The 27,700-nt window shown below is 41.8% G+C and overlaps 1 protein-coding gene across 1 annotated transcript in view; it reads right to left on the bottom strand.

Annotated features, from left to right (window-relative positions):
• The window catches only part of LOC124777318 (phospholipase B1, membrane-associated-like), a 94,581-nt gene extending 67,179 nt beyond the window's left edge, over positions 1 to 27,402 (bottom strand). The window contains exons 1-2 of the mRNA XM_047252678.1: positions 27,187 to 27,402; positions 596 to 809 (exon numbers count right to left, since the gene is read on the bottom strand). Of these exons, the coding sequence (XP_047108634.1) occupies positions 596 to 809; positions 27,187 to 27,402 (430 nt within the window). The remainder of the gene's footprint in view (positions 1 to 595; positions 810 to 27,186) is intronic.
• Positions 27,403 to 27,700: the final 298 nt, after the last annotated feature.

Below are 27,700 nucleotides of genomic sequence, written 5' to 3'. Positions count from 1 at the left end.
CATATTGAATTCTCGAAGTCAGATATCATGCATAGTTGTGTAACAAATGGTTCTGAGCACTATGGGGCTTAACTACTGAGGTCATCAGTCACGTAGAACTACCTAAACCTAACTAACCTACGGACATCACACACATCCATGCCCGAGGCAAGATTCGAACCTGCAACTGGAGCAGTCGCGCAGTTCCAGACCGTAGTGCCTAGAACCGCTCGGCCATCCAGGCCGGTAGTTGAGTAACACTAGTCACTTGTGTATTTTCATGCACCTAACTACATTCTCATTTACCGTTCTTTGTCTTGCAATTTTCACACCCAACGAAGTTGTGAACCCTACTCGCTACTGCAAGTTGCGGTTCTAGGCGCTTCAGTCTGGAACCGCGCGACCACCGCTACGGTCGCAGGTTCGAATCCTGCCTCTGGCATGGATGTGTGTGAAGTCCTTAGCTTAGGTTAGTTATGTTTAGGTAGTTCTAGTTTAGGTAGTTCTAAGTTCTAGGGGAGTGATGACCTCACATGTTGAGTCCCATAGTGCTCAGAGCCATTTTAAACCTTTTTTTTGTTTTGTTTTTTTTGTTTTGATAGAACTGGTCCGTTACCTATGGTCCAGGAGAGTCCTTTGTTCTCCACAGCTACGTGCATCAGGTTGGAGGCGGCGTTGCCGTTGCCGGCGGTGAGGCTGTCGCCCAGTGCGGCGATGACGTCGATGTCTCCGGGCCGCAGGCGGTGCACAGAGTCCGGCGGGGAGGGTGAGCGGCCGAGGCGGGTGTCGCACGGGAAGGGCCGGTCCGAGGGGACCTCCGGCTGCAGCGCCTGCGCATTCAGTACCACGCTGTCAGGTGGCAGTCGCTTACAGGTCTCCAAGACCCCGCATAAACAACATTTATACACTACTGGCCATTAAAATTGCTACACCAAGAATAAATGCAGATGACAAATGCGTATTCATTGGACAAATGTATTATACCAGAACTGACATGTCATTACACTTTCACGCAATTTTGGTGAACAGATTCTGAGAAATCACAACAACCACCTCTGGCCGTAATAACGGCCTTCATACGCCTGGGAATTGAGTCAAACAGAGCTTGGATGGTGTGTACAGGTACAGCTGCCCATGCAGCTTCAACACGATACCACAGTTCATCAAGAGTAGTGACTGGCGTATTGTGACGAGCCAGACGTTTTCAATTGGTGGGAGATCTGGAGAATGTGCTGGCCAGGGCAGCAGTCGAACATTTTCTCTATTCAGAAAGGCCCGCACAGGACCTGCAACAGGCGGTCGTGCATTATCCTGCTGAAATGTAGGGTTTCGCAGTGATCGAATAAAGGGTAGAGCCACGGGTCGTAACACATCTAAAATGTAACGTCCACTGTTCAAAGTGCCGTCAATGCGAACAAGAGGTGACCACACCATCGCAGGCGCTCCTGTCTGTGATGCAGTGTCAAGGGTAACCGCAGCCACAGTCTCCGAGCTGATAGTCCGTGCTGCTGCAAACGTCGTCGGACTGTTCGTGCAGATGGTTGTTGTCTTGCAAACGTCCAACTCTGTTGACTCAGGGATCCAGACGTGGCTGCACGATCCGTTACAGCCGTGCGGATAAGATGCCTGTCATCTCGAGTGCTAGTAATATGAGACCGTTGGGATCCAGCACGACGTTCCATATTACCCTCCTGAACCCACCGATTCCATATTCTGCTAACAGTCATTGGATCTCGACCAACGCGAGCAGCACTGTCGCGATACGATAAACCGCAATCGCGATAGGCTACAATCCGACCTTTATCAAAGTCGGAAACGTGATGGTACGCATTTCTCCTTCTTACACGAGGCATCACAACAACGTTTCACCAGGCAACGCTAGTCAACTGCTGTTTGTGTATGAGAAATCGGTTTGAAAATTTCCTCATGGTAGCACGTTGTACGTGTCGCCACCGGCGCCAACCTTGAGTGAATGCTCTGAAAAGCTAATCATTTGCATATCACAGCATCGTCTTCCTGTCGGTTAAATTTCGCGTCTGTAGCACGTCATCTTCGTGGTGTAGCAGTTTTAATGCCCAGTAGTGTATTTATTCTCTGAGCTGACGGAGGATACTTCTGTCTGAGATTGACCCTTCAGTAGCTAACCTACCACGCAGGTTGTAACATTTATGCCTAATTGGCCATTGCAGCCCGCATCTCGTGGTCGTGCGGTATCGTTCTCGCTTCCGACACCCGGGTTCCCGGGTTCGATTCCCGGCGCGGTCAGGGATTTTCTCTGCCTCGTGATGGCTGGGTGTTATGTGTTGTCCTTAGGTTAGTTAGGTTTAATTAGTTCTAAGTTCTAGGGGACTGATGACGATAGATGTTAAGTCCCATAGTGCTCAGAGCCATTTGAACCATTTTTTTTTTTTTTTTTTTTTGGCCATTGCAAAAGACGTAATGTGGCTCAAGATGACCTAAACCCAACTGGGTAATACATATTGCGTGGTGCTGCGTCGTGATCAGGCGCTGGGTGTCTGGGTGATCACGTGAAACGACTGGAGATGCGTGAGTGATCTCATAAAAGAACAGGGAAAAACGTGTGACTTCTGAAATTTTCCCGGCATATTTCTTCTTTTAAAAATTTCCGGGTATGCAGCCGGATCCCCTCGACACTCTGCCACGATATTTCGGCCTAGAGACGTCCGGCCATCATCAGGTCAGTACACAACTACTGAAGAGCCCGGGTGCAATAGCGGTATTTATGTTGAATATCGCGCATGCGAAATGCACTGGCATCCTACAGCGCATGCGTCAGGTGTTAACATGCGTGGCATAGCCGAGTTGTACGTGCTGCCCTCGGTGGTGAAAGTAAAAGATCATCTAGTCATTGAGTATTGAATGACGCCGTCGATTCCACTGTGGTTGTATAATTCTAATAACAGGATTACAATTTTTATCCAGCTGAAAGCCGTTATCACTATTAATAAGATTATCGGCAAGACGTATGTCCACTGATTCTTTGATTACAGAATCCCCAATTCCGGAAACCGGAGCTAAAATTTATGTTGCATTGTATTCCATTGAATGTCCCAAAGAAATACAGATTTTTCCAAAATCAAGGTTATCTTCCGTCCACCATCAAAGAACCGGGCCCTGGTTGAATCCATTAAAGGCGATTTATAACTGAACAAAGAAGGCGTCTAAAAAATTCCATGTGAATGTGGTTCTGCATGTATTGGCCAGATGACAAGAAGTGTCCATGAACGATGTACAGAACATGAAAGATACACCCGTCTGCGGCAACCGTCAAAATCGGCAGTAGCAGAACACTGTATTTCTTTGGGACATTCAACGGAATACAATGGAACAAAAATTTTAGCTCCGGTTTCCGGATTTTGGGATTCTGTACTCAAAGAATCAGTGGAAATATGTCTTGCCGATAATCTTATAAATCGTGACAACAGCTTTCAGCTGCATAAAAATTGGAATCCTGTTGTTAAAATTATACAATCACAGCGGAATCGACGGCGTCATTCGATACTCAATGACTAGATGATCTTTTACTTTCACCACCGAGGGTAGCACGTACAACTCGGCTATGCCGCGCATGTCAACACCTGACGCATTGCGCTGTAGGATGCCAGCACATTTCGCATGCACGATATTCGGCATAAATACTGTGACTGCACCTGGGCTCTTAAGTAGTTGTGTACTCATCCGATGATGGCCGGACGTCTCTGGGCCGAAATATCGTGGCAGAGCGTCGACGGAATCCAGCTGCATACCCGGACACTATTAGAAAAAGGGAAAAACGTATTGGTTATTTCTCCAAAAGAAGCGTTACTTTTTCTGGGCTCTGTTTGCTGAATGGGTAAAGATACTCCATAGCAGTTGGACATCAGATTCATGGCGTTACTTCAGAGCTGTGTTTATCTGTTGAGTCCCGGCAGTTGGTCGCTGCGACACGTACTCAGTGCAACAACGGACTTTCAATTCATATTTAATCTTTTCATTGCGGCTGTGACGAAATCGTGTGGTCTAAATTTCTCCAGGGCATCAAATTATTGTGTCCTCCCGTAAAAACATTCAGCAGACGTAGAGAATCCTCGAGCCTCATTACAGTCACTACTGATGTAACCAACGGACCTATGACAATGCGAAATATTCTGCGAGAGGCACTCAGCTGTTACAAGACGCATTATGAGTGAGTGGAAAAAACTTTTGCGATCTGTGTCTGAAGCATACACCTACATTCAACTCCTACGTGAACCGTTAGGCCGTAACAACCAGTCCACATAGCCACGTCGTCAAAGCATTTTCGAGAGTAGATGTTGCTAGGACAAGTACACAGTCCACGAGACTCTTAAATCTGCTGCGAAGTAGTAACTTGACACAGAGTAACATAGGCACTGGGATAACATTATTTCATTCGAAAACTGAAATGGCATTTATCGTCTCACTCACATGTTTTTGTAATAATGACAAATATCTTTCTTACTTCCAGGTTTCTGTAGCAATAAATCGTAAATTTAATACCATCCACTTCTCGGATAAAATTAAATGATCGTATGGTATTGACGGCCGAGAGGCCACACATGGGGAAATTCGGTCGCCGAGTTGCAAATATTTTCAGTCGACGTCACATTAGGGCAACTTGCGTGTCGAAATTTACGATCCGGTTGGGAACCGAACCCGGGTCCGCTGCAAGGTAGTCAGACGCACTGATCATTCAGCTAAGGGAGCAGACACTTTTTAGATACGAGGTAGCGTTGTTATACTTTATCACAAATAATTATTAACATTCAGCCACTTCAGTAGCACTTGATACAAATCAACTACTCGTTTCAACAGACATGGCTCCATCAAGTTGTGATACTCCCTCTATGGATTACATCAAATAAAGTAAAATAATCGGATACAACACAAAATAAAACAAAAGGACTCTAAAAAGGATAGCTGAAGATCAGGATAGTGCGGGCTGCGCATTGACGCTGTGCGAAGTGGAAGATTTTATGTAAGATGAGGATCCATATTCCAATGCGCTTTTTATTATTTTATTTTATTTGATGAACTCCACAAACTGAGAATCAGCATCCTAATGATGAGAACATTCCCTCTTGAAACACATGCACTGTATCAAGTGTTATTAAATTGGTTCAATGTAAATTTCAAGTACTTAGGATGCAATGTATCATACTAAACTGATTTTTAACGTAAATTTAGCATAACGAATGGTACCATTAGACTAACTTTGTAAAGTAAGGAAAGAAACACCACTGAAACCTGTCATTCCCAGCTGTATCGTATAGAACGGAATCGTTGTTAGCACAGAGAACCTAGAGAGCGAAACTGAAATTTATCAGGCCTGTAGCAGAGTACACAAGATAGAATGAGAAATAACGTCGCTAAATTAATAATGGAATATAGAAGAAAACGGAAAATTGCATCACCACTAGGACAGATGACGAAAAGCCACCGCAAAACTATAAAAAAGATGAATTTTGAGGACGGAGAACCACAGGGAGACCGAAAGCAAATGAAAGAACTTGGGATAGTTTGTATTATTAGATGCGACGCACAAAGCCTAATGGAGCAGATTCGTGTATTATGGAATTCCATTTACATTTATAAGGCGTAGTTTACTACCCGAATGATTCCCAAAATCAAAACGAATAGGGTGGAACTTATTCTGATAAGTTACGTCATGTGAAAAAATAATTTGTACACAGTATTATTATTAAAGAGAACTAAAATAAAAAGTGTGCCAGATGGATGGTAACATGAAATGGTAGGGCAATACCGAATAGAGTGTTGAAAATACAGGCAACAAATTGCATTTGGCAAAAAAACAATATGTAATTAGTTTAGGTAATACAACTCACAGTATAGTTTTGAAGTTTGGTATGGCAGCTTAGCTTATTTATTTTGGAAAATTACAAACGTCATCTTCCTTTTCTGCGCCGCACAGCTGAGTTGGACCCACACAGAGCGAGGCGAACGAAGCATGGTCGCGAAGTCTTGTGTCGCTACCGAGACTTTCAGCGTAGCTGTCTTCCAGTTCAGTGGAAAGATTAACAACCAAGTAAATCGTAATTCATTCAAGAGTTTGTTGCTTTTGTTGGTCGGTTTCTTGTTCTCATTCTCGGGACATAAATTTCCGCCCTTAGAAACTTTGTTGCATTTGGGCAGTTGCCTAGCTCTTGGTTAGATGTCTAATAGATATTCGTGTGGAGTGTAGTTCAGTACAGGTAATGTCTCGGCTTTTGTCCATATTGGACGTCTTTCTTATTGGTGTGGTGATATCTTCAAGAGAAGAACCACAGTTTTTGGTGAACAATGAGATGGTGGATAAAAACATTCAAAAGAACAAAGAGCAATAACGTTAGAACTCTTAGATACCCCATACAACCCGACAGGTCATGCAGGAAAAGTATCCAATTGCTCTTTGAAGAAAAAGTCGCCAACCGGTCGCTGTATAATAAACTAATAATGTTTCAACGTATATTACATTTAGTCTCAATTTCAAAGGCACACATCTAATAGTTGATGCAATTTGTTTTGACCATGTCCTTAGACACTTCACAAAACTGAAACAAATTCTTGAACAGCGAAAAAAATACTGCTGACAACCGGCCGATATTGACTACAGAGCATCGTAGATGACCACAGAAGTAGAGGAGAAACGTCGGTGCCCCTTATTACCCGGCTGTTCCATAATACCTGAATGTCCCCTGTATGCAAAAGAAGATGATTTTTTTCCACTGTTTTTTTTATTCTCTCCACTTCTTCATTTTTTCTTGTTATTAATACCCATTTACCATTGTTATTAGACTTTTTTACTTTAGGTGGACGCTAGTTTTAATGGATGATCCCAGGCATCACCGCTGTCGTTACATTAATGTACAGATAAACTGCCAATAGGTCACGTATTGCTTTCTTTACTTTTTTACGGATTTCGTTCATCAGATGACGGTACAGAGCTGTGTTTTAAACCTCAGACGTGTTGCCACTTAAACAATGAATACCTGAAGATCAAAATCAGTCAATTAAATGAAACAGTACACGATCTGTGGAGGTTTATATGTTAGTACATTAGTGATAAGTAACTCGTTTATTTTAAGAATTAACCACTACAAGTGAAAGGCAATGCACACTGCCGAAACGGTTCTTAGTCGCCAGGGAACATGTTCACTACTAGGTGATAGGTTGGTGCATAAGTTGGTAGCATTTTGGTTTTGCATGTTGGTATTACGATTGTTATGGGTTTATTTATCGATTTTCATTTTTATTTGTGGTTCACTATTGTTACTTGAGCTTACATATTGTCATTTCGTCATTTGGAGAGAGTGGGTATTGTTCTGGACGCTAGAGTATGGAGTGCAAAGTGGAGAAATCGGAACATTTGTGACATATTCTTGTCTTTGAGTTCAATAGAGGGGTGACAGGAGCGGAGGCAACCACAAATATTTGCGCCGTGTATGAGGCTAACGCCACTGGGCAGATCTCAGCAAGAAAATGGTTGTCTCGTTATAAGGAGAATTGTTTTGACATTAGTGTCTCCCCACGTTCAGGAAGACCTTCCGAGTTTGATGAAGATCGTTTAAGTACATTAATCCACAATGATCCATATCTTTATACTCGAGAACTGGCAGATGTGATGGACTGTGATCGTACCAGCATCGTCCAACATTTGCACGCAATGGGGAAGGTTAAAAAGTCATCTTTATGGGTGGCTCATGCTCTAAGCCAAAATCACAAAAATCACCGGGTGGCCATACATGCATCTCTGCCTCCTCATCATCAATTGTATCGTGAACAACACCAACCATTCATATCTTGTATCATTACTGGTGAAGCGAAATCGTCGCTTTAAGCTAACAAAGGCAAAGTAAAGGAGTCGTTGAACTCAAGCAAAGCAGCAACTCCCCGTATAAACATCTGCGCACATACACAAAGAATAATGTAATGCATCTGATGGAACAGCGACGATGTCGTGTACTACGAATTCCTTCTCCGAGGTATAACCATCACTGCTGACATTTATTGACAACAACTGCGATGTCTTGCAGACGCAATCCTAGAAAAACGACCAAGCAAACTGCGTGAAATGATGCTACTCCACGATAATGACCACTTCCATTCTGATAGAGTCACAAAAAACACTAAAGGGAATTTGGGTTGGAAACTCAATCCGCATCCACCTTATCCGCCGCATCTTGTGCTCTCAGATTTTTCATCTTTTCCGCTCTCTATCGAACGACCTTCAAGGAACTTCCATTCCAGAAGATAATTCGCTTCGAACAACGAGTTAAAGCCATGTGATGTCTACAGTCGCGGAATAGGAAGTTACCCCAGCTCTGACAATATAAGTTTCAGTTATGTGTATCGGTTGTGTTTATCAAACTTATGCAAAAACGCAACGGACTTAAGCACCAACACAATAATATAGTGAATAACAATAAAATGAGTATGTTTCGTGAAATTTGTTTCCTAATGTAATTTAGGAAACGGTTCATTGACGGGCCAGTGTAAGGTGACCATATCGTTGGAAACATCCACGCTCAGCCTGCATTTTTATTAACCGGTAACTGATTAAAATTGTATATGTAAAGTAGTATTTAAATTTGCTACGAATGCAGACCCAGTTTCATGTAGTAGTTTGATGACGATGTACCGTTAGGAAAAAAGCAATACAACACATAATGCTTACCCGAAAATACGCATATTTAAAAACCTACTTAACTAGAGCCAGCTGATACGGCAATTCATAATTCATCGAAAATCCTATGCCATGACCTGTCAAGATATTTGTCATAATGTGCAAAATTTTTGAGTAAATTTATGTATCTGCTAAATCGCAGTGACCATGTTGCAGCTAGCTCTGTGTTAGCCGAAACCAAGTTCCAGAGTAATCGCTGCCCGCTGTTAATTTTTGAGTAATGCCTGATTGTTGTTGCTGGGCACTAGCACTTAGCGTCACAGAATAAGATCCGAGTCTAGCGGCTGGGTTGAGACGATACGTACACAGGCACTTTTCGGATGAAATCAATAATTCTTGTAATGTGATATTCGCGCCGTGTTTGTCCGCTTTAGAGTTTCAGTGTGGAAGGATCAGTGTCGAATGGTGGCATGCAGAATGTTGTTAAACTGTGCATATTTAAAAGTGTTTGGTGTGACTAGTGTTTTCAGTAATAAACCGTACAGTTCGAGATCTGCTATGATAACTGCTCTTAATCGGTTTCGTCACAATCCGCTTCCAGAAATTATCAGTCACTGGAACATGTGACTTTTAATTAATGGAGATGAGAGAGGCAGCTGCATCGTAGTAATGCATCACGCCCCTAGCGGTCGTTTTACTCACTCGAAGTCATATAAATTAGCAGCTTTCTCGTCATTGCTGCAGAAGATGTTACAAATCCCGTTAAGTCCTGGAGTTGCTAAAAAGAATTAGATTTCATTAAGTAGAATATTTATTCAGTTAATGTAGTTGCTTAAAAATTATCCAAAAAAGGATTAAGGGAGAACGTAGTACCCTCAATATGCTAGGCTATGAAGTGCGAGTCAGTAAGAATGATTGAGAATCCTTTATTTCGATATCCGATTAATTAGGTAGATGGTGGAGAGCTGTTGATATTATCCCGCTCTTTCCATGACTAAAAATAAAGGGCAACGACGGCTCCTTGTCCTTAAGATACTACTGGTATTTATGCTATTAAAGTCTCAGAGTTAGATTGTAGACATACTGAGCAGACAGGGAGAAGTTCCCCACCGAGATTCATACAACATGGTGCCACTCGCTATCCTCAGTCAGCGTTAGCGGCATATTTAGTACTCAACAAACTCAGCCTGTGTAGCATTAAAGAAGATGTAGAAATTTTTCGTTTACAGATCAAAGAAACGGGTGGCAACTTTCTGGAAGATTTGGAAAGCGTGCAATGCAAGTTGCATTCACACAGTGATCTCGATGAGCAAACCGAACTCAAGTACAAAGGGATGCTCAACAACAACCTACTGTGTTTACAGCGGGCTCCAGTAAAAAAGAGATTGTTCAGAACAACAATGCATGCGCGGATGTGTGTTCTTTCGAGTCATCCCCTTTGGAACGTTTGCTTAAGTATAGAGTCTAAGGCAGGGACGCTAACCAGCACGAGAGAGGCGAGGACAGCGCCTCAGTTCAACGGAGGGAGAGCTAGCCGCCGCGAGTGACCGTCGGTAGCACAAGATAAGAGTGGCTGTAGCAAGTGAAATAACGACGGAAAAGTTACATCTGACAAAGTGTTGAACACCGTGAAAAAATGTGGTGCAATCTCTGATAACCATGTATTTTAACAGTTGGTCAAAAAATAAGTTGTAACTGAAAAGAAAATAATTGTAGGTCTCTTCGTTGATTAAATTATTTGCCTACGAATCAGCACCAAGACGAACTCAACCTGAGCTCACCACCGCCTTGCTGGTAAAGAGTTGTATACTAATATCGAGGAGACTACTTCTCCAAACGTCAAAGATGCATCGCAGCACACTTTCTAGATGAAGGCTATGATATTCATAGCTCAAAATTAAATACTGCATTTCCCAGGATATGTAATTAACATTTCATTTCAGTCGGGTTACATCATATGAACAGATATAAATTCCGTTGCGTAAATAAACAGTGAAAATGAGACTTAGACAGATAATTTTAAATAGTAATCGAAGTATATCAGTGTTATATCATCACTAACGATAAATAAATGTAAAACAAATATAAATGGACATCAGATGTCACAATCAAAAATGATACTGTCACAAAGGCACAGGAGAGAAGTGCACCTGGTGTTGTTGCAGCGGATCCCTATATTCAGCTGAAGTGATTTGAGCAAAAGGCAGACAAACTAAACACCAATGGTAGGACACGCATTTGAATTCCGCTCCTCCTATATACATCCCCGCTTGGTGGACGCGTAGCTCTAGTGGAAATCACATGCAGAACCAGATTATCTTCCCGATCAGAATAATTCAGAAAATTCGTGAGTAGTGCCCAAACTATGTCGCTATATCCTATACGTCACCCTGGTCGATGGCCAAACTATACCACCCTTCATCTCAAAAACTTCATTGTTATTGTTTCATATTTTACATGAAGTAGGAATAATGAATAGGTTTTTAAAAAATAAAAGTGAAAGAAAGACAACTCTAGAGTGACTATCTCAATCAAAAATGGTTCAAATGGCTCTGAGCACTATGGGACTCAACTGCTGTGGTCATAAGTCCCCTAGAACTTAGAAATACTTAAACCTAACTAACCTAAGGACATCACACACACCAAAGCCCGAGGCAGGATTCGAACCTGCGACCGTAGCAGCAGCGCGGCTCCGGACTGGAGCGCCTAGAACCGCACGGCCAACACGGCCGGCACTATCTCAATCAAATCTTGGTGAAATTTTCGCAACTGGTTTCTAATATGAAATGAAATAACATGAGAAGTACTGATGCAAACCAACTAGTATAATTTCAAGTAACGAGAGACTGGTAAAGATACGTTATTGTTCTTAGAGGCAAAAGTCAAATGGTCTGTAAAATAAAACTGGTTTTCTAGTTGCTTTTTTAAAAACATTACATATTTAAGTACGAATGGAAATCTATGTATTCACCGTACATGGAATTAGGACCAACTCGAATATGATGGAATCACGGCACAAATCTAGCACAAGAGTTAACGTTCACGTCTTAACTAAAAAAAGCACGCAGACTGCATACTATGTTAGCATGACGGTATAACGCAGTTGTAATTTAGAGATAAGCGTTGACGAGTCGCTTTTTTTACGTGCAATTTTCACATAGGGAACATATAATTTAGTCAGAGTTACGTCTCTTAAGGATCTACCTTCTAGCCTTTGATTTCCATAGCTAACAACTGTAAACTGAGTAAAAAGGAGTAATAATGACCTCAAAGAGTAAACTGAATAATTTTCTAAAAACAAGCGACTGTTGATTTCCATAGTGAGAAAGTGCTCCGAAAGAACATATCTCCATTTTGTTGCAACAGATTTCCAGAAAGCTTTTTAGACCGTACCTCACAAGCGGCTTGTAACCAAGGTCTTAGGTGGAGATTTCAATTTACCAGATATAGACTGGGACACTCAGATGTTTAGGACGGGTGGTAGGGACAGAGCATCGAGTGACATTATACTGAGTGCACTATCCGAAAATTACCTCGAGCAATTAAACAGAGAACCGACTCATGGAGATAACATCTTGGACCTACTGATAACAAACAGACCCGAACTTTTCGACTCTGTATGTACAGAACAGGGAATCAGTGACCATAAGGCCGTTGCAGCATCCCTGAATATGGAAGTTAATAGGAACATAAAAAAAGGGAGGAAGGTTTATCTGTTTAGCAAGAGTAATAGAAGGCAGATTTCAGACTACCTAACAGATCAAAACGAAAATTTCTGTTCCGACACTGACAATGTTGAGTGTTTATGGAAAAAGTTCAAGGCAATCGTAAAATGCGTTTTAGACAGGTACGTGCCGAGTAAAACTGTGAGGGATGGGAAAAACCCACTGTGGTACAACAACAAAGTTAGGAAACTACTGCGAAAGCAAAGAGAGCTCCACTCCAAGTTAAAACGCAGCCAAAACCTCTCAGATAAACAGAAGCTAAACGATGTCAAAGTTAGCGTAAGGAGGGCTATGCGTGAAGCGTTCATTGAATTCGAAAGTAAAATTCTATGTACCGACTTGACAGAAAATCCTAGGAAGTTCTGGTCTTACGTTAAATCAGTAAGTGGCTCGAAACAGCATATCCAGACACTACGGGATGATGATGGCATTGAAACAGAGGATGACACGCGTAAAGCTGAAATACTAAACACCTTTTTCCAAAGATGTTTCACATAGGAAGACCGCACTGCAGTTCCTTCTCTAAATCCCCACACAAACGAAAAAATGGCTGACATCGAAATAAGTGTCCAAGGAATAGGAAAGCAACTGGAATCACTCAATAGAGGAAAGTCCACTGGACCTGACGGGATACCAATTCGATTCTACACAGAGTACGCGAAAGAACTTGCCCCCCTTCTAACAGCCGTGTACCGCAAGTCTCGAGAGGAACGGAGGGTTCCAAATGATTGGAAAAGAGCACAGATAGTCCCAGTCTTCAAGAAGGGTCGTCGAGCAGATGCGCAAAACTATAGACCTATATCTCTGACGTCGATCTTGTTGTAGAATTTTAGAACATGTTTTTTGCTCGAGTATCATGTCGTTTTTGGAAACCCAGAATCTACTATGTAGGAATCAACATGGATTCCGGAAACAGCGATCGTGTGAGACCCAACTCGCTTTATTTGTTCATGAGACCCAGAAAATATTAGATACAGGCTCCCAGGTAGATGCTATTTTTCTTGACTTCCGGAAGGCGTTCGATACAGTTCCGCACTGTCGCCTGATAAACAAAGTAAGAGCCTACGGAATATCAGACCAGCTGTGTGGCTGGATTGAAGAGTTTTTAGCAAACAGAACACAGCATGTTGTTATCAATGGAGAGACGTCTACAGACGTTAAAGTAACCTCTGGCGTGCCACAGGGGAGTGTTATGGGACCATTGCTTTTCACAATATATATAAATGACCTAGTATATAGTGTCGGAAGTTCCATGCGGCTTTTCGCGGATGATGCTGTAGTATACAGAGAAGTTGCAGCATTAGAAAATTGTAGCGAAATGCAAGAATATCTGCAGCGGATAGGCACTTGGTGCAGGGAGTGGCAACTGACCCTTAACATAGACAAATGTAATGTATTGCGAATACATAGAAAGAAGTATCCTTTATTGTATGATTATATGATAGCGGAACAAACACTGGTAGAAGTTACTTCTGTAAAATGTCTGGGAGTATGCGTGTGGAACGATTTGAAGTGGAATGATCATATAAAATTAATTGTTGGTAAGGCGGGTACCAGGTTGAGATTCATTGGGAGAGTGCTTAGAAAATGTAGTCCATCAACAAAGGAGGTGGCTTACAAAACACTCGTTCGACCTATACTTGAGTATTGCTCATCAGTGTGGGATCCGTACCAGATCGGTCTGACGGAGGAGATAGAGAAGATCCAAAGAAGAGCGGCGCGTTTCGTCACAGGGTTATTTGGTAACCGTGATAGCGTTACGGAGATGTTTAATAAACTCAAGTGGCAGACTCTGCAAGAGAGGCGCTCTGCATCGCGGTGTAGCTTACTGTCCAGGTTTCGAGAGGGTGCGTTTCTGGATGAGGTATCGAATATATTGCTTCCCCCTACTTGTACCTCCCGAGGAGATCACGAATGTAAAATTAGAGAGATTAGAGCGCGCACGGAGGCTTTCAGACAGTCGTTCTTCCCGCGAACCATACGCGACTGGAACAGGAAAGGGAGGTAATGACAGTGGCACGTAAAGTGCCCTCCGCCACACACCGTTGGGTGGCTTGCGGAGTATAAATGTAGATGTAGATGTAGATGTAGAATTGCGTTCTTATAGAATATTGTCCCAGTTATGCGGCTGGCTTTGTGATTTCCTGAAAGAGAGCTCCCAGTTCGTAGTAGCTGACGGGAAGTCATCAAACAAAATAGAAGTGATTTCTGGCGCTCCCCTCTGCTGTTCCTTATCTATAAAAACGATTTAGGAAGCAACCCGAGCCGCCGTCTTAGAATGTTTGCTTATGATGCTGTCGTTTATCGACTAGGAAAGTCGTCAGAAGATTAAAATAAATAGCAAAACTATTTAGAAAAGATATCCATAAGGTCCCCCCCCCCCCCCCATGAACCATGGACCTTGCCGTTGGTGGGGAGGCTTGCGTGCCTCAGCGATACAGATAGCCGTGCCGTAGGTGCAACCACAACGGAGGGGTATCTGTTGAGAGGCCAGACAAACGTGTGGTTCCTGAAGAGGGGCAGCAGCCTTTTCAGTAGCTGCAAGGGCAACAGTCTGGATGATTGACTGATCTGGCCTTGTAACAATAACCAAAACGGCCTTGCTGTGCTGGTACTGCGAACGGCTGAAAGCAAGGGGAAACTACAGCCGTAATTTTTCCCGAGGGCATGCAGCTTTACTGTATGATTACATGATGATGGCGTCCTCTTGGGTAAAATATTCCGGAGGTAAAATAGTCCCCCATTCGGATCTCCGGGCGGGGACTACTCAAGAGGATGTCGTTATCAGGAGAAAGAAAACTGGCGTTCTACGGATCGGAGCATGGAATGTCAGATCCCTTAATCGGGCAGGTAGGTTAGAAAATTTAAAAAGGGAAATGGATAGGTTGAAGTTAGATATAGTGGGAATTAGTGAAGTTCGGTGGCAGGAGGAACAAGACTTCTGGTCAGGTGACTACAGGGTTATAAACACAAAATCAAATAGGGGTAATGCAGGAGTAGGTTTAATAATGAATAAGAAAATAGGAATGCGGGTAAGCTACTACAAACAGCATAGTGAACGCATTATTGTGGCCAAGATAGATACGAAGCCCACACCTACTACAGTAGTACAAGTTTATATGCCAACTAGCTCTGCAGATGACGAAGAAATTGAAGAAATGTATGATGAAATAAAAGAAATTATTCAGATTGTGAAGGGAGACGAAAATTTAATAGTCATGGGTGACTGGAATTCGAGTGTAGGAAAAGGGAGAGAAGGAAACATAGTAGGTGAATATGGATTGGGGGACAGAAATGAAAGAGGAAGCCGCCTGGTAGAATTTTGCACAGAGCACAACATAATCATAACTAACACTTGGTTTAAGAATCATGAAAGAAGGTTGTATACATGGAAGAACCCTGGAGATACTAAAAGGTATCAGATAGATTATATAATGGTAAGACAGAGATTTAGGAACCAGGTTTTAAATTGTAAGACATTTCCAGGGGCAGATGTGGACTCTGACCACAATCTATTGGTTATGACCTGTAGATTAAAACTGAAGAAACTGCAAAAAGGTGGGAATTTAAGGAGATGGGACCTGGATAAACTAAAAGAACCAGAGGTTGTACAGAGATTCAGGGAGAGCATAAGGGAGCAATTGACAGGAATGGGGGAAATAAATACAGTAGAAGAAGAATGGGTAGCTTTGAGGGATGAAGTAGTGAAGGCAGCAGAGGATCAGGTAGGTAAAAAGACGAGGGCTAGTAGAAATCCTTGGGTAACAGAAGAAATATTGAATTTAATTGACGAAAGGAGAAAATATAAAAATGCAGTAAGTGAAACAGGCAAAAAGGAATACAAACGTCTCAAAAATGAGATCGACAGGAAGTGCAAAATGGCTAAGCAGGGATGGCTAGAGGACAAATGTAAGGATGTAGAGGCCTATCTCACTAGGGGCAAGATAGATACCGCCTACAGGAAAATTAAAGAGACCTTTGGAGATAAGAGAACGACTTGTATGAATATCAAGAGCTCAGATGGAAATCCAGTTCTAAGCAAAGAAGGGAAAGCAGAAAGGTGGAAGGAGTATATAGAGGGTCTATACAAGGGCGATGTACTTGAGGACAATATTATGGAAATGGAAGAGGATGTAGATGAAGATGAAATGGGAGATATGATACTGCGTGAAGAGTTTGACAGAGCACTGAAAGACCTGAGTCGAAACAAGGCCCCCGGAGTAGACAATATTCCATTGGAACTACTGACGGCCTTGGGAGAGCCAGTCCCGACAAAACTCTACCATCTGGTGAGCAAGGTGTATGAAACAGCTGAAATACCCTCCGACTTCAAGAAGAATATAATAATTCCAATCCCAAAGAAAGCAGGTGTTGACAGATGTGAAAATTACCGAACTATCAGCTTAATAAGTCACAGCTGCAAAATACTAACACGAATTCTTTACAGACGAATGGAAAAACTAGTAGAAGCCAACCTCGGGGAAGATCAGTTTGGATTCCGTAGAATACTGACCTTACGACTTATCTTAGAAGAAAGATTAAGGAAAGGCAAACCTACGTTTCTAGCATTTGTAGACTTAGAGAAAGCTTTTGACAATGTTGACTGGAATACTCTCTTTCAGATTCTAAAGGTGGCCGGGGTAAAATACAGGGAGCGAAAGGCTATTTACAATTTGTACAGAAACCAGATGGCAGTTATAAGAGTCGAGGGACATGAAAGGGAAGCAGTGGTTGGGAAGGGAGTAAGACAGGGTTGTAGCCTGTCCCCGATGTTGTTCAATCTGTATATTGAGCAAGCAGTAAAGGAAACAAAAGAAAAATTCGGAGTAGGTATTAAAATTCATGGAGAAGAAATAAAAGCTTTGAGGTTTGCCGATGACATTGTAATTCTGTCAGAGACAGCAAAGGACTTGGAAGAGCAGTTGAATGGAATGGACAGTGTCTTGAAAGGAGGATATAAGATGAACATCAACAAAAGCAAAACAAGGATAATGGAATGTAGTCTAATTAAGTCGGGTGATGCTGAGGGAATTAGATTAGGAAATGAGGCACTTAAAGTAGTAAAGGAGTTTTGCTATTTGGGGAGCAAAATAACTGATGATGGTCGAAGTAGAGAGGATATAAAATGTAGGCTGGCAATGGCAAGGAAAGCGTTTCTGAAGAAGAGAAATTTGTTAACATCCAGTATTGATTTAAGTGTCAGGAAGTCATTTCTGAAAGTATTCGTATGGAGTGTAGCCATGTATGGAAGTGAAACATGGACGATAAATAGTTTGGACAAGAAGAGAATAGAAGCTTTCGAAATGTGGTGCTACAGAAGAATGCTGAAGATTAGATGGGTAGATCACATAACTAATGAGGGAGTATTGAATAGGATTGGGGAGAAGAGACGTTTGTGGCACAACTTGACCAGAAGAAGGGATCAGTTGGTAGGACATGTTCTGAGGCATCAAGGGATCACCAATTTAGTATTGGAGGGCAGCGTGGAGGGTAAAAATCGTAGGCGGAGACCAAGAGATGAATACACTAAGCAGATTCAGAAGGATGTAGGTTGCAGTAGGTACTGGGAGATGAAAAAGCTTGCACAGGATAGAGTAGCATGGAGAGCTGCATCAAACCAGTCTCAGGACTGAAGACCACAACAACAACAACAACAACATCCATAAGGTTCGAAAATTGGCAGCTCACCCCAGATAATGAAAAGTGTGGATTCATCTACATGAGTAACAAAAGGAAACTATTAAACTACGATTACAATATAAATAAATCAAATGTAAAGGCCGTAAATTCAACTAAATACCTGGAAATTACAATTACGACTAACTTAAATTGAGAATAACACATAGAAATTGATGTGGGGAAGGCGAACCAAATACTGCAATGTATTGGCAGAACACTTAGAAGATGCAACAGATCTACTAGACTGCCTACAATACACTTATCCGTCCTCTTTTGGAGTACTGCTGCGTGATATGGAATCCTTACCAGATAGGATTAACGGAGTACATCGAGAAAGTTCTAAGAAGGGCACCACGTTTTCTTTATTGAGAGATAGGGGGAGAGTGTCATGGACATGATACAGGATTTGGGGTAGATATCATTAAAACAGACGTTTCTCGATGCGGCGACCTACTTAGGAAGAAACGATCATCATAATAAAATATGGAAAATCAGAGCTCGCACGGAAAGATATACGTGCTCATTTTCTCTGTGCGCTGTTCGAGAGTGAAATAATACAGAATTACTGCGAAGGTGGTTCGATGAACCCTCTGCCGGGCACTCAAGTGTGATCTGCAGAGTAGCCTTGTAGATGTAGATGCAGATGGTAGAAATTGTCTCTTGTAGAACTGTGCCGTCAGTTTAAGTACGATGCGTTTACGAAAATGCACTTGTGCGGAATATTGGATCCGTACCTATAAAATAAAATTTATCATAATGGCCCACTCGAATGAAACCCATACATCAGATTGTCTGAGTATGCAATCGGAATTCTGCTGTAGATTGCTAAAAAGGACTTAGTTAGTCATTAAACTAAAAAGTACAGGTAGAGATTTAATAACACAAAATTTCTTAAAAAGATAAGTAAAATTGATTTTCAAGTAGCCTTAATATACGAAAAAACATTCTTACGCCACCGCCGTCTGTAGTAAGTAAAATTCAAGCATCTACGCTTCCATTTAGTCGTACGGGAATTCTTGACACAATGAGCGTTTCTTGCTTCGCCTACACTCTGCTACTTGCACAGCTGCAAGCGCGTTTTAGTTACATAAACACTAGGCGCGTCGGCTGCTACGGAAACATTTCTCTCGAGATCAAACGGTATGTTTCCTGTCGCGTAGGTTCTGTGCGCTAATTTTGAACAATCGCTAGATTTAAAGACACATGTACATCAGAGCTCCGCAAGATGCCTGACGGTGTGTGACGAAGCGTACTTTTAGTATCACTAACTCATCCCCCTTCCCTGTTCCATTCGTGCATGGCGTCTGGGAAGACTGACTGTTGGTAAACTTACGTATTAGCTCAAGTTCCTCCATTTCCCTCGTTACGATCATTTCGCGAGACGTATGTTGAAAGAATTAATACCTTGTCTGATTCTTCCCGGAAAGTATTCCCTCTAAATTTCAGTACTAACCCTCGGTGTGATGAACAATAGTCTATTTTCCTGTGTTAAAAATGGGATTCGGATTGTTGGTCTTCTGAGTGTTTACAACATTCAGATCGCATTTACGAGCAATATTCTCACTAAATGTATGTTACTTTATATAATTAAAGCTTAAAAATCATTAAATATCAAGACTTGGTCACGTGATAGAAAACGTTCTATTATTGGCTGAAGCTCTGATGACGTCGCAGACTAGAAGTAAGACGAAGCTATACGTATGTTATAGGAATGTTAGCCGAAGTTACTAGGTTTTTACGTACTTTTTCTGCAAATAGTTTACCTATTTGGTGATGGAAAACGCATTTACAACTTTTAAGTAACAATAGAAAGGAATTTTGTGAGCGCTGATAGTAGAAACCTTACGAAAGTATGTGTTTATGCTCCACTCATTTCGAGCGGCGATATGTGCAAGGACAGACATTCTTTTCCGTACTCCCTGCAGCATTATTAAACTTATTCAAAACTAAGGAATTGTAGAACTTTTGCGAATAGAATCGTATCTTATATCTAGATTGTCGACTATCAGTCATGAACTACGACCGAAAGCGCAATTAAATTATTCTTGTCAAATCTTAGAACTGATGTCCGCTATAAAAGGTACTTAGCCGATGTACCGCCTATACCACGGACTCCGTGGCGCAACGGACAGAATATGTAACTTCGGATGAACAGGAAACAGGATCCAATCGTGGAAGGGATATATATTTTGCAAAAATTTTACACGAAATACGAAAATAGCGTTAGCAAGAACTCATTTAGCTGTAGTTTCAGTGGTGGAATGTATTATACATAGCTTCAAAATTATCTTACTCTGAGAAATGGACACCTGGGTTTAAGTGCATTTACTTAGCTTACTTGCTTGGAAAGTATTGCTAGTAGTGAAGATATCATACTCCCACAGTACAGCGAGGTGTAGAACAATGAGGGTTTGTATACGGAGAGATACAAGGCATGTACGACATGCAGGTAACACAAACGTTAAGGCCTCCGATGTTTGTGCGTGTAGACTAAAATTAGGGTCTGAAGCAGACTTAACATCATCTTATGTAAGATGATGAAACATCAAAAGCTTCAACAATAAGGATTCTAACTGGATAGTACGAAGATAAAATTGTTTCTCATAAAGTAAAATGCAGGTGGCCGTATTAACTAGAAAATATCTTTCTGAACATGACGTGTGTGTACAGTTACTGCAAACGTAAGCGCATGTAAACGCCAAGGAAAACACAATAATACTCTGTTTCTAATCAATCTGGTGAAGTTTTGTAATTGTAATTTGGTTTCCATACAAAAGGACTGTTGATTTATATAACAAATAAGTTAAAATATTGTTGCAATCTGGATTAGAACCAGCTATCTATGGATAGCATCTTAAAATATTCGATTGTCCATCACTCTAGCAACCGAGATTCGCAACGATGCTCCTGTAACGATAATTTTTACTAAGAGTTTAAGTTCGTTGATTGACACTATCCTTCTTTATAATGGTGGGAAGGCGTATCTCGGAGGTAAATTAATGTCAGCTTCAGGTTGCAAGACATTTTTAATCAAGTAAGGGAACTTGGGCATCGACGTGGTAGTATTTTGTCGGTACAGTGCAACCTCTTTTAGCGCACCTTCTCGTTCTTTGGAACATTCAAAAACAATTTTCAAGAGTTTTTGTGGATATATTTGTACAATGTAGTACTACACAAAATTTGTAATCCATTTTCCGAAATGTTAACTCCAAAACAAGACATCACTGTTAATTGTATCCTTAGTCCATCTTTCTAGTGATGGTTGCGGGACTCGGCTGCTCTATACAGGATGTCACACCTTTCAAAGAGGATATCACACCTTCCAACCATTAAATTTCCAATCTTATTTTATTTAGCAACCAGTTTCAGCATTTTACTATGGCACCTTCAGGGCCCTGACCGACGTGTGTGATCAGTCGGCAGGTGATGATTCAAGTGATCACTGTACCAAATATCTACTAATACCAGTACTGCTGGCCGCTGTTCTGATCACAACCGGGGTAGATTCTTCTTACACGTCAGTCAGGGGCTTGAAGATGGCGTAGTAAAACGCTGAAACTGGTTGCCAAAGAAAATAAGGTTGGAAATTTGACGGCTGGAAGGTGTTTAATTTGACATCCTCACTGTTAATTAGCTTTATAAAGCAGGAGCAGCAAGCTAGCCAGTGACGTCACAGGCATCACATGGCTCGAATGGAGCGTTTTAGTGGGCTTTCAAATTATTTCAATTTCATTTTCATTTTTATAAAGGAATAATGGAATTCAAGAGGGAAAAAAGAATATTATGAGCATAAAATGATATAATTAACCACGTAAGACGATTTCCATGAAACATTCAAATACATTATACCTCTCTTGTGGTGTCTGCCTTTTGAAATTGTTGACCATCGCCGTAACACTCTCGTGCTGACTAACCGATCCCGTGACTAAACACCCCGGTCTTAGTTGGATCATCTCTGTGTCTCTTCTGTAAATTCCACATGATAACGGTCCCCGACTAAAAGGCAATATACAAGAATCGGTTGAGCAATTGTAAGTTACTTCTTTCATAGATAAGTTATATTTCCTTAAGATTTTTCTATGAGTCTCAGTTTGGCATCTACTTTTCTCACCATATGTTTCATGTGGTCATTCCACATAAAGTCGCTTTGCTCCCCTCGCTGCTCCATAGGCATAGTAGAGACTACTTCTAGAAGGGCAGCAATTTGTTTCGGATAATCTGGTACATATGCCTCTCCACTATTAAGCGACTGTACTTGCTTTTCTATTCCGGGACCAAATCTGCCATTTCCGCATTCGTACGATGATTGTAAAGAGTGACAGTACTACGATCTTCAGCGCTGAAACAATTTCGGAACCCCCAATCCAGTATTTCGGCCTTCCTTCTGTCGCTTTCTGTTTCAGCGTAAGTATGGTCACTATGTGAGTAAATAATTTCGAACCGCTTACTAAATTTACGTAAGATCAAAACCTCTCAGGATCTTTAGTCAGATCCGTTGTCACAATTTTACTTTCAAAGTCATTGATCGCGTCTCACATTGAATCTCCTTACGCTCATTTTCTCTTCGTTCAGCTTTTACTTGTCACCTACGTTTTGAGTTCTCTTATATGTGTTATGAATTTCTCTTTGTTTACGGAGCAGTTTTCTAATACGACTGTTAAACCACTGTGGGTCTTTCCCATTCCTTGCACGCAACATAATTTTCTAACGAACTTCCAGCATGCTGGAGTAGCTGTGGATCGGCAGTTTCTGTTAGTCAGTGAAATGAAAAACCAGTCCGTAGTGGCGATTTTCACTTTTTTTATTCGCTCGATTACTAGTTTCGGGCCGAGATCCGCTTTCAAATCAAATCACCATACACATAGTCAAAATGGTATTTCCGAAAATGTGAAAACATGTCAAGAATATACTGTTATCTGTATGCGCTGTAACTGTTCGTTGCACATTTTTGATCCGGTTTTCACGTTTTCGGAAACACTATTTTTGACGATGTTACGATGTTCTAAAACTGGGTCTCGGCTCGAAACTAGTCAACGAATGAATAAAAAAAAGTGAAAATTGCAACTTTGTATTGGTTTTTCGTTGTACTGATACTTTTCTAAGGCATATTGATGGTTGCTTTTGATATTTTTTCCAGTTGTGCTCCACAGTTTCGTCCCTTGTACTGAATATTTCATGTTGACTACACAATTACTCAGCAATATGTATACTGTCACTCTCGCTAAGCACCAATATTCAGACCCGTATTCAGACTCGTATTCAGACACATATTCATTGACGCTATCATAACATTATGGTCACTGATACCTCCTCTACATTAACTGATTCTGTTACGCCAGAGATATGGTAGCCCCTGAGGGCCGGCAACCCATACTACAGCACAGAGGAGAGGGTTGTCTATGTCTAATTCGTACCAAAAGTACCAGGGTAAAAACCGGCAATAAAAGATAATGGAAGCAGACATTCAGAACACTACTTCCTGCACGGAATGATCAGAAAACTAATACAGGTAATTCGGTAAGTCCCCTCAGAAGTACCATAGCACTGCAGCTCCTGATGCGGACGATCAGTAAAAGGATTCGATTACCATCCTTCATCCAGCTGTCATGCTTAACTTCACCCACATTAATTCGCAATCAGAATCCGTAAAACCTTACGAGATACGATAATAACTTCTTGCTCCAATAAATACGCCGTCACCGTTGGCATCTAACCTACCTTTACAGTAAGTACTCCAGACTGAATTTAGGATTCAGTTGATGTTCATTTCCGGTTTCAACCAACTTCCTCTTCCTATTATTACCTAGGTACTAGAACATTTGATAAATTATGCTAACTGTTGGATCTTATCATACTTTTCAAGTTTACTGATATATTAATCTTTTCTAATTATGTTCTGCGAGGAGGAGCATTCTCTCATTTTTAAAACTTTCGAAGGAATGTTTTACAAATTTCGAAGGAATGTTTTCTGTACCTTCTGGCTAGTTTAAATACAAACTCTTTTTGTGCCCCGACTGTAATACTTGATACCCTATGCCGTTTTCCCGTAACATCAACAGATGGTTCCTCCGTCTTGTAGAGAGCTTTGATGTACTCATCATTTCTCTCCCCTGAAATCGTCATCATTTATTATTGACGGGTTTGCTTTAATTTCAGCGAAAGACATTTTGACTTTCATATATCTTGAATCTGTCGTTCTGACGAAAATGTTGTTTTCGGACGGCTACTCAGATTGTCCCCTATGCCGTTAATATAGATCAGGAACAATAGAGGGTCTATAACACTTCCTTGGGGAACGCCAGTATTACTTCTGTTTTACTCGATGACTTTCCGTCTATTACTGCGAACTGTGACCTTTCTGACAGGAAATCACGGATCCAGTCACGCAACTGAGGCGATACTCCGTAGGCACGCAGAGCGGTTAGAAGACGCTAGTGAGGAACGGTGTCGAAAGCCTTCTGGAAATCTAGAAAAAACCGAATCAATTTGACATTCCCTGTCGATAGCACCTATTACTTCATGAGTATAAAGAGCTAGTTGTGTTTCACAAGAACGATATTTTCTGAATCCGTGCTGACTATATGTCAATGAATCGTTTTCTTCGAGGTGCTTCATAATGTTCGAATACAGTATATGTTGTAAAACCCTACTGCAATCTAGGGAGCAAAATAATGCATGAAGAAAGAAACAAGGCGATTATAAGAACCGTAGTAACACAAATAGGGCATAGAATTGTGTTACGGGAAGCAGTAGAGGACAAAAATTCTAGGGGAATGTAGAGAAAGGAATATACCTTCCACCGTGCCACAGGGAGTAGTAGAGGGCAAAACTCTTGGGAATGGCAGAGGAGGGGAACGTTGGAGGGCAAAAAGTCTAGGAGGAGGCAGAAAATAGAGTATATCGTCCACTGTGTTACGGAGAGCAGTAGAGGGCAAAAATTTTAAGAGAAGACAGAGAATGGAATATATACTTCTCAGTCAAGTAGCTCCTCAATTGCTCTTACAAGGACTGAGTGGACCCCGCTTGCGAACACCGCACGGCAGACCCAGACAGTCAGCCATCTACGTGCCAGCCAAGTTCGACAATGCTTAACTTCGGTCATACAACGGGAATCGGCGTTACAACTACGGCGATGCTGCCGACTGGTCAACTTAGTCAAATTTAACAAATACATTTCTAGCACCAAAGGCTTTTTGATAATTATTCTCATTCTGACCTGGCGATTACCTCGAAGAAGACGGCCTATTGACACACAGTCAACATGAGTTTAGAAAACATCGTTCCTGTGAAACACAACTATCTCTTTATTCACATGAAGAGTGGAGTTCCATTGACTAGGGATTTCAGATCGATTCCGTATTTCTGGATTTCCGGAACGCTTTGGACACTGTACCACACAAGCGGCTCGTAGTAAAATTGCGTGCTTATGGAATATCGTCTCAGTTATGCTACTGGATTTGTGATTTCCTGTCAGAGAGGTCGCAGTCCGTAGTAATTGACGAAAGGTCAGCGAGTAAAACAGAAATGATTTCTGGCGTTCTCCAAGGTAGTGTTATAGGCACTTTGCTGTTCCTTATCTATATAAACAATTTTGGAGACAATCTGAGCAGCCGTCTTCGGTTGTTTGCAGATGACGCTGTCGTTTGCCGACTAATAAGTCATCAGAAGATCAAAACAAACTGCAAAACGATTTAGAAAAGATATCTGAATTTTGCGAAAAGTGACAGTTGACCCAAAATAACGAAAAGTGGTAGGTCATCCACATGAGTGCTAAAAGAAACTCGTTAAACGTCGGTTACACGATAAATCAGTCTAATCTATAAGCCGTAAATTCAGGTAAATACCTAGATATTACAATTACGAACAACTTAAATTGGAAAGATCCCATAGAAAATATTGCGGGGAAGGGTAACCAAAGACTGCGTTTTATTGGCAGGACACTTAGGAAATGTAACAGACCTACTAATTAGACTGCCTACACTACGCTTGTCCGTCCTCTTTTAGAATACTGCTGCTCGGTGTGGGACCCTTAACAGATAGGACTGACGGAGTACATCGAGAAGCTTCAAAGAAAGGCAGCACGTTTTGTATTATCGCGAAATATGGGAGAGAGTATCACAGAAATAATACAGGATTTAGGCTGGAAATTATTTAAAGAAAGGCTGTTTTCGTTGCGGCGGAATCTTATCACGAAATTCCAATCACCAGCTTTCTCCTCCGAATGCGAAAATATTTTGTTGACACCGACCTACGTAGGGAGGAGCGATCACCATGATAACATAAGGGAAATCAGAGCTCGTACGGAAAGATATAGGTGTTTATTCTTTCCGCGCGCTATACGAGATTGGAATAATAGAGGATTCTGAAGGTGGTTCGATGAACCCTCTGCTAGACACTTGAATGTGATTTGCAGAGTACCCATGTAGATGTAGATGATAATTCGTCGTCTATGGAGGGTGCGGCATCACAAGAGGAGAGCATTTCTTTACGAGCTGTTTGTAACCAGTAACGAATCAGAGGTGTGAGCCGAAAAACAGACAAAAGGAAAAATTACCTCCCCACATATTTATTTGTAATACATTGCATGTTTTGAAACTAATGGTCAACTGACAGTTCCTGTAACAATCGTCGATCCTCTTTAGGCTTTCGCAATCTCTTTTTTTTCGATTTGTTGCTTTCCCGGTATCATTGCATTATCAAGAGATAATGCAAAATAATATACAGTAAATTACTTGTTTTGAAATGGTACCAGTCTCATTATTTATTTTGCCTTAATTTAATCGACTGCGATATGTTACGGGCATGTTTAACTGCAAAACCAAACCACTGTGGGCGTGCTCCTTCCCATTTTCCACTAAAATGCGACAACGTCAAGATTACACACACATTGAAAATTATCAAATAGTTAATGTGAGATTGTTTTAGTGTATGTGGTTTACTTGTTGGCTGCATAGAACGTCCGATGATGAGCAAAACACGGTCGAAGAGTACAGAAACGGATTCAATTAAACGAAATAATTCGTATGTCCTGTAGCAGCACAAAACAAATAATTCGTGTGTAACTGTCAACAGTACTTACACTTAGCAGCCCTGTGAGCAGGCTTAAATAAATACGATATTTAGCGTGCAGACAGAGGAACCACGCAGCTGCGCCATGCTTACGTTGAGCCGCCGGACGCGCTCGAAGTTCCTGGCTCGGTTGCTAGGCGCCAGCAGCAGAGTGCTGATCTCGCGGAAGCGCTCGTACAGCCAGACTTCCGCGAGGGCGCGCTGCCTCGCCGCGCTGCTCTGTTGCCCCTGCTGTTGCTTCTGTTGTTGTTGTCCTACGGCGGTCGCCGTGCAGCACAGGAGCACCACCAGCGGCGTTGCCAGTCGCATCCTGTGGAGGACACACTAGCTTCACCTGCTGCAGCGACACCTCACCCACCCACCTGCCCCGTTTGTGTGTGTGTGAATTTCTGAGGGACCAAACTGCTGAGGTCATCGGTCCCTCGACTTACACACTACTTAAACTAACTTATGCTAAGGACAACACACACACCCATGCCCGATGGAGGACTCGAACCTCCGGTGGGACCAGCCGCGCAGTCCGTGCATGGCGCCTCTGACCGCTCGGCCACTCCTCGCGGCTGCCCGGTTTACATTCTCGACTGAAACATGGTCGCGACATGGAAAC

The sequence above is a fragment of the Schistocerca piceifrons genome, chromosome 1 (genome assembly GCF_021461385.2).
Source record: "Schistocerca piceifrons isolate TAMUIC-IGC-003096 chromosome 1, iqSchPice1.1, whole genome shotgun sequence".
NCBI classification, from domain to species: domain Eukaryota; kingdom Metazoa; phylum Arthropoda; class Insecta; order Orthoptera; family Acrididae; genus Schistocerca; species Schistocerca piceifrons.
The sequence above is the reverse complement of the archived record's forward strand: the minus strand, read 5'-3'. Positions and strand labels throughout refer to the sequence as shown.